General features: G+C 39.7%; 1 protein-coding gene across 2 annotated transcripts; it reads right to left on the bottom strand.

Annotated features, from left to right (window-relative positions):
- Positions 1-2,014: 2,014 nt before the first annotated feature.
- LOC121435371 (olfactory receptor 10C1-like) lies at positions 2,015-2,983 on the bottom strand. 2 transcript variants are annotated; one of them, XM_041634650.1, is made up of 2 exons: positions 2,649-2,980; positions 2,015-2,216 (listed from the first exon to the last, which is right to left on the bottom strand). In XM_041634650.1, the coding sequence occupies exons 1-2, from the start codon at positions 2,978-2,980 to the stop codon at positions 2,015-2,017; spliced, it is 534 nt and encodes a 177-aa protein (XP_041490584.1). The 2 variants fall into 2 exon arrangements, with proteins under 2 accessions (XP_041490584.1, XP_041490585.1); XM_041634651.1 differs by having other exon boundaries at positions 2,015-2,983.
- Between the last annotated feature and the right edge of the window lie 5,451 nt (positions 2,984-8,434).

The raw sequence follows: 8,434 nt of genomic DNA, 5'->3' as shown, positions 1-8,434 counted from the left end.
GTGGATATTTTGTTCCTTGGTTTCCGTTGCACTCTCTGATTCTGAGGAAAGTATGGTGGCTGTGTGTTGCCTGGTAAGAAATTCTTCTGGGATGCTGATAATTGTGGCCATTGGGTATTCCAGGTAAAATGTGTTTCTAAGTTTTGGGAACTGACATTCACGAATGCGGATGGGTTAGGAGGGAGGAACAGGGAAGGTCCATGGCCCACAAGAAGGAGGAAAGTCGTATACTCTACCAGGATCTACTCAGTCCTCTAGGAACAGGGGCAGGGAATGAGAAGAGGTCACAACAGATAGTCTGCTACAGATCTGGAGATGAGACAGGTAATTGAATATGGAGGAGAGTGAAAATCTGAAGCTTACTTACCTTCCTCACTGGCCTACTTGCTTCTCAGTCAGACGTGGCTGGCAGGTTACCAGAGAAAGCCAGCAGAAGTTGGGTCTGGAAGAAGTCTTGAGAAGAAGCTCTGTATGATCCACTAGAGATGGGGGCAGAGAGGAGGTGGAGGCCTTATCAGGTGATCTGCTGTAAAGATGCAGAGAGACTGGGGGTTTGAATTTGCTGGAGAGGAGAAGCCTTGACTATCCACAGTTAGAATACTTTTTTCCCCTGGCAGAAGTAGCCTGTGGGTTCCTGGAGAATGCCTGCTGGTTTTGGCATCCAGGATAAGTGATGTGTGGGGGAAGAAAGGTTGGAGGTGAATACCTGTGTGTTGCCGTGAAGTTGGGAACAGAGATGGAGATGAGGGTGATACAAGTCGTCTGTTATAGAGCTGGAGGTGTCAAAAGCAGTTGGATTAGAAATAGAGAAGGGAGAGACTGAGATCTGCAATTGGTCTACCTGTTTCCATAGCCTGCAGGGCCTGCTCATCCCAGGGAATGCCTGCAGATGTTACGTACTGGGATATCAGTATGAAGAAATATTGGGTGAAGAAATATTGTAGGAGAAGGTCTACATGGTCTGTTGGGTAGGGTTTCAGAGAGCAGGGGGCTACTACAGTGGGTGTTCTGCTGCAGAGCTGGGGATGAGACTGGAGATGGGACTGGGAAGAATGGAGGGAGAGGTAAAGACATTCAGCTGCCCTGGTCTGAATGACCTGCAAGTTCCAAAATATTGACCATTTAGCATTAAAAAACTTTCATGGAAACACTTGAAAATAAATGTTTTCTTTAATATTTTAAAGCAAATAGTTTCAAATTAACATTTCAGTATATTGTAATATTTACACTGTTTTAGTTAATTATAATTTACAAAAGAATTCAAAGACTTTTGCATGTGACACTATAAAATAAAGGCATGAACTGATATAAGACCATTATATAGTTACTTTGGAATAAAGATTTGTGTGTGATATATTTGGATAGGAAGCAGAAGTCTTGGGGGCATCAGGGACTAGAATTTGCATAACTTCTGAGATATAGCAATTTAGATTTTCATCCTGAACTAAAACATAATAGAATGCTCTCTACTGTATTGGTCTCTTTAGTTGTATCCCTTAGTATTTGAAATCATTTCAGAATTAGTAATTAGAACATAGCCCTGAATGCAGAGATACCTTCAAAATTACAAAGATACTCAATATAAGTTGGAACTGGAGGTTACTCTCCTGCTTCCCAGTTCCCAAATGAACTTGCAGAGGCTTAATATTACTTATAATTGTTTGCCAATGTCTCAGGCATATTACTGATGAGTTCCCACAATTAAATTAACCAGTTTTTACTATTCTGTGTATTACCATGTGGCTGGGGCTTACTGGGAATGCTCTGGCATCTTTCTCCCTCAGCGTCTCCGATTTCACCTTTTTCTTTCCTGTTTGGATTTCCTGTCTAGCTACATTCTGTCCTGCCATAGGCCAAAACAGCTTTATTCATCAATCAGTATTAACAATACATATTTACATCATTTAGAATGACATCCCAAATCAATAAAGCAGACAGAAAAATGAATCTATGTTTGTTTACTTATTCTGGTTGTATGTGCATTCTTATTAGTGAATAATTCTGTGTGGTTCTGTTACCTATTCCTGCTCAGAACTTTTCTCAGGCCCAGAGTTCTCCTCAGTGCTGCTTTGACTTCCTTGTTCCGTAAACTATAGATGATAGGGTTCAGCATGGATGTCACCGCTGTATAGAAAAGGGCCAAGAATTTATCCATTCCTGGTGAGTGACTAGCCTTGGGCCTCAAGTAGGTAATAGATCCTGAGCCATAGAAGAGTGTGACTACAAGGAGGTGTGAGGAACAGGTAGAGAGAGCTTTATGGCGTCCCTCAGGTGAAGGCATCATCAGCACTGCAATCAGAATCCGGACATAGGAAGAAATGATCAGTAAAAATGGGCTGGATATGCAGAGGACTGCCGCCACAAAGACGGCAGCCTCGTTTTGGGATGTATCTCCACAGGCAAGTGCCAGGAGGGGTGGAAGGTCACAGAAGAAGTGGTCTATCTCACAGGGTCCACAGAAGTCCAAAGAAAAAATAAAATTGGTCTGTCCCAACCCTACTATGCATCCCATTCCCCATGAGACCATTGCCAAATGGGCACATACCCCACGACTCATTCGGGTTGTATAGTGGAGTGGGGAGCATATGGCCATGTAGCGGTCAAAAGCCATGGCTGCCAATAGACTGCACTCAGTTATTCCAAAAAATGTAAAGAAAAACATCTGTGTGGCACAACCCTCCCGAGAGATCCCTCGGGACTCACTCACAAGACTCTGCAGCATCTTGGGTATGACAGAGCAAGTGTAGCCAATCTCCAGGAGAGACAAGTTGGCCAGGAAAAAGTACATGGGTGTGTGCAGGGCTGGACTGGTAAAGATGGCAAGGGCTATGAGTGCATTGCCTGTCAGTGATACCAAGAACATGAGGAGGATGAGGGTGAACAGGAGGAAGCACTCTCCAGGGACCTCAGAGAACTTGGCAAATGCAAAGCGTTTGACAGACAAGCTGTTCTCTGGCCACAGGGAGCAATTGACACTCATCTCCTGGAAGAGAGAAGAGCAAGCAAGTCATCAGAAGGATTCTTGCAGATGAGGGAAATTATTCAATTTAATACTTAAGATCCTCAGTTAAGTCAGAGACAGAATCTAGCTTCAGTCATAAAATTAGTGTTTACAAACAAGTATTTATCCTCAAAGAGTTTCATATCTAACCCTTTCTCTGCTTACCACATCAGGTGATTTTTCCAATGTGTACTAAACATTATACTGAGTGACCCAGGCTTTAGGACTTGTGCCGTATACTTGTCTTTCCAGCCCCGATGAAGCTGAGGCAGAAAGCTTACCGTTGGTTTGAATTCAGCCTCACTTGTCGAGTAAGATATCAGCCAAATAAAAGAAAAGGAAAGCATCAATTGTTGCTCAATTCTTTTTGCATGCTTTTCATTGACGAGTTATCAACCTCTCCCCGAAAATCTGCTCTCCCACCAACTCATATCTATGCTTTCCTATTGTCATGGATACCCTCTCCCCACCCATCTCAGAGTGTATTAGCGCCAGAGTATTCTGTGATTTCTATAGCTAATATTCATATGCATGCCTTAAAATATCATTCCCTCAAGCATGACTCATATTTATGTGAAGGTAAAATAAAATCAAATAACATCTTGGAGAGCAGGCTGGCCATGAACTCACAGAGATCAGTCTGCCTCTCTTTCTAAATGCTGAGATTAAGAGCATATTCCACCACCACCCAGCATTTCCCATATCTTAATAGTTCCCATCTTTTAATAGAGCCTGCTTTCTTAGTGAGAGTATTATGGTCTGAACATTAAATTTCTATTTTCTTATTATTATTCATAAGATTCTATGAATCAGGGCATTGAGTTTAATAAAGAAAAAAGAGTAAAAGAGATGTGGTCTTGGTATGTAGTTAAGGTTGGCATCAAATTCCCAATTTCCCTGCCTCAGTGTCTTGAATGGTGGGGTTCCCACAGTAAGTCATCGTGCCCCACATGACAGAAATTTCTCTTTAATCTTTCACTCAATGGACCTCACATTACAATCCTATCAAACTGCTTGCATTTTGCACGTGTAGTATTTATACACTTCATTTTCTCTTTGTTCATTTTCTCACTGGGAGGCTTCTATGTCCTTGCTTCATTGTTTATCTATCTGTTAAACTCTTCAGTTCCAGCACAACTTTGTCTTTTTTCTGTAAATCACACAATTCTTCCACCTAGCAGTCATATTCCATGCTTTTCACACTAAAACTGCTAAAATAGCATCTACCACTGTGGTGGTGATTACTTCTCATTTCCTTCTGAGTACAGCCTTATACAGAGACTGTGTACGGACTTCACTTTCTATCATTACATTTGCCATTTTAACAATTCATAAATTCTCACGTAATGAGAAGTTTCAGTGTTTACCTTACTCTGCCTCCTTAGATATTCTGCCTGTTACTCCCCATTATATCCTCTGGAGTTCAACCTCATGTTCCTCAAATATTTCACATTCAGCCTACTCATTTATCTCTTGGTCTGGTATTTTTTCCTTTCAAATGAGATAACCCTTGCTATTTTGTGTGGTATATGAAATTTGGTTTTTTTCTGCCAAAAATCTGAATACACCATGTTTTTTGTCAACAAGAGCAGAATAGGAGATAGTTTCAACCAATCGGTCCTCCCTCTATTCACTTGATAAACCAAATATCACCAGGTCATGCTATGTTATATGTGAGTAGATCACATCGTGGTTGATCCACAAACCGAATGTGAGCTTTAGAGTTCCCGAATTATTTTAAATAATCATATTAGCAATGTTAATTTAAACATATAAGGCATGTATATACATACATGTCACATATACTTGTATGCCTGTATAACCATGCAGATACACACGCATGTGCACATAGAGTAGAATAAGGGTTCACTCTGGGAAGACTGTGTATCAGTTAAAATCTTAGTATAGACAACAATGCAGATAACACTGTTTGTTTAAACTCTGTTTCTTAATTTGACCACTTATTAAAAGGGGCTGAGAAAGAAATCTATTCCCCCATGAGACTGCTTTAGTGAGAACTAGGTTACTTCCCTAAAATCACTTTTAAAGTGGTCAGGTGCTGAAGGCGTAAGTCACAAACAATGCCACACCAATTTGGGGTTATGATTATTAGGGTGGTATTTATTTGAAGGGGAAAAAACTTACAGATCACTGTCCCAGGCAACAGCCCTCTTCGCAACCAGGAAAGGAGTCTAGTCGCAGGCGGAGCAGGAAGTGAAGAGAGAGAGAAGAGGGAAGTGGCCGCTTTTTTAAAGGGAGAGAAACCACGCCCCAGTGGGCTGGTACCTCAGCGGTGATAGGCTGGAGGAGTGGGAGGACCTCCCGCAACACCTCCCCCTTTTGTTTAAATAAGAGAGTTCTAAACCTACTATGAAATTATATACAATAAGTACAAATATCCTATTCTAACTAGCTTAGGTCTTGTATAATAAATAACTTGGCCAAGTCATGAGAGAAAGTAACTACATTTATATAGTCTTCAACCCCATTGAAGATCTGAGAAGGGAAATAATGTTACCTGGGTAATTAGGAAGTTCAGTAGAACAACTTCCAAAACATGCAACAAATTACAGAGACAACTAGCTACCTGGGCAATCACCCAAAGTCACATTAGCAGCGTTGAAGCAACCAACTTTGGCTAAGGCCAAACATAACTGACATACCATTTTCTAAGGCAAGCAACTTTTCAAAACTATCTTACCCTGTCTTGGCAGGATATGACAGTCCTGTTTTATCCATTGATGCATGCTCTGTATCTTTGTCAGTTGTTGAGGTATGGGCATTTCTTTGCCCAAACGCCAGTTCTGCCAAAAAGAAAGGCTCCAGGTGGAGTGTCTTTGGTGCTCAACATTCTCTCGGGAATAGAGTGGTGTTGCCAGGAGCAATTGTGTCTCACTACCACAAAACTCTGAGTTAGATTAAAGGCCATTTTCTACAGCTCTTTGAAGAAGTTGAAGATTATCTATCTATACTGAGTATAATCTCTATATATCTAAAGAACCTGATTAGTCTATTATAAATGACAAACTTAGATGACTATTAGTCTATATAATTCTCAATATCTATCTAACTTAAAGACTAAGACAATAAACGACTGTGAAACAAATGAGGACAATGACCTCCAAATATAAACAATGTACAAATATACATTGCAGTAGGCAAATATATATCAATACACAATCATTATATAAGTATCTTAATCAGAGGTAGAAATGTACACTGCAATATGGTAAATATATACAATATATATATATATATATCAATACAATATATGTCAATACATAAAAAATGTTTTAAACAGAGGTAGAAACATGCATGCGTACAATAGTCAATATAATTTAACTTTGTATCAATATACAAGAATCTATACCAATGTATTTGTCTAAAAACAGTAACTCACAATTACAAATCTATTATCCCATCATCCCTCTTTTTTTTTTTTTCAAAATGATCCCTGAGCGTATAAAATTCCTCCCCCAACCCTCAATCGTGTACTAATTATAATCAACCCCTAAATGATGTCCCTAAACCCAAGGGCAAGTTTTACTGGGAAAGGGGACGTCGTCCTCTAGAATTACTTCCAGCTGTCATGGGGGCGACGTTCTTTCTGGGGGATCCTGTGAAAGTGAAATGATGGTTAAATTTCAAGATCAATGTCTTTTAAAATTGCCAATAGTCTCTGAGTATTTTGTGCAGGTCTGGCCAAAATGTTGTATAAGATGTGCACCATTTCAGCTAACCAAGTTGGAACTGTCTTGTGCAGCTGGTACCAAAAGCAGGTCTTGTAGTAGCGCTATCAGCATCATGACGTCATATCAACCAGGTGGAGTTGTTGTTATGGGGCCCCATCTTCTTCCTGGAAACTTCAAATGTCACTTCAGGAAAAACTCATTGTTCATTATGAAAAACTTAAACATTAATCATATAGACATATATAAACATATATATATATTCAATGAAAGACATGATAGATATATTCAATGAAAAGTATGATAGATATGAAGAAAAGCAAAGATGTTTTCTAAACTCATATTTCTTTCTGTCCCATATCATGGCTCTTGACATGAGACAGAAACTCCAGAAACTCTGGGTTTTTCTCTTACTAACAGGCTTGGAATTGGAGAGGGACTGAGCCAAAGTCCAACTTCAAAACCAGCTTTATAAAAATTTAGAAATATGGTTTAATATTACTTACACAATCCATTCAGTTGTCTTCATATTTCCTATTGGGCAGGTATTTTTCCATTTGTCAGTATCCAAACATCCAGGGTCCCTTGAATTTCTCAAAGATGAGTGTTTTCCTGTGGAGATAAGAACAGAACCCTGCCCCCATTCTATATGTTTTTCTTACCACCTGTATGAATATCATCGTTGTGGATGAGTTGTCATTTCTCCTTTCCAAGAGGTTTCTCCTCTTCAAATCGAAACTTTATTAATTTTGATGGTATCCACAATTTTTCTTCTCCTGTGGAAACAAGAGCAAAACCCCTTCCCCAACGTAGCACATCTCCTGGCTTCCACTGAGAGGTCAGCACATCTTTGAAATAAATCGGTTGATTTAGTTCAGCAGACTTTTCCATTATCCAATGTCTTTCTGCTGCTGTCGTTCCTTTCTCATTAGCGTTAAGAAAATTCAAGGTTAATAAAGCATTATGTAATCTATTTCTGGGGGTATTTTCAGTCCCTTTCTGTTTGTTCAGCATATCCTTTATAGTACGATTTGATCTTTCTATAACTGCCTGACCTGTAGGATTATTTGGTATACCTGTAATGTGTTTTATATTATAATAATCAAAAAAGCGTTTCATTTTCTTAGATACATATGCTGGACCATTATCTGTCTTTATTTGCGCAGGTATACCCATGATGGCCATAACTTCCAATAAATGTGTGATTACTGAATCAGCCTTTTCTGAGCTCAGGGCAGTAGCCCATTGAAAACCTGAATACGTGTCTATGGTGTGGTGTACATATTTTAATTTACCAAATTCCATAAAGTGGAACACATCCATCTGCCAGATTTCATTTCTCTTAGTACCCTTTGGGTTACTCCCTGCAGGCAACGGTGTTTGATTATAGAAAGAACAAGTAGGGCATCTCTTTATAATGTCCTTAGCTTGTTGCCAAGTAATGGAAAATTCTTTCTTTAGGCCTTTACTATTGACATGATGCTTCTTATGAAATTCCGAGGCCTGCAACACACTTCCAATCAATAATTGATCAATCTCAGCATTGCCTTGGGCTAGAGGACCAGGCAGACCTGTATGGGACCGGATGTGTGTTATGTACATCGGACAAAGCCTGTTCCTGATTATGTCTTGTACCTGGATAAACAGTGAAGTCAACTTTGACTCTCCCTTCTGAATCTTCTCAATTTTGGTACTAGAAATTTCTTGACTTCTTCCATGGCATGGGCCATAAGAGCATAAGCCT

Source organism: Microtus oregoni, unplaced genomic scaffold (assembly GCF_018167655.1).
Source record: "Microtus oregoni isolate MIOR12 unplaced genomic scaffold, Mior012 000046F_ref0000063, whole genome shotgun sequence".
Lineage (NCBI taxonomy): Eukaryota > Metazoa > Chordata > Mammalia > Rodentia > Cricetidae > Microtus > Microtus oregoni.
Note: the sequence above shows the minus strand (reverse complement) of the source record. Positions and strands in the feature narration are given on the sequence as shown.

Coding starts and splice junctions, on each gene's coding strand:
- LOC121435371 (XM_041634651.1), bottom strand. CDS start 2,980: ATGAGTGTCAATTGCTCCCTGTGGCCAGAGAACAGCTTGTCTGTCAAA.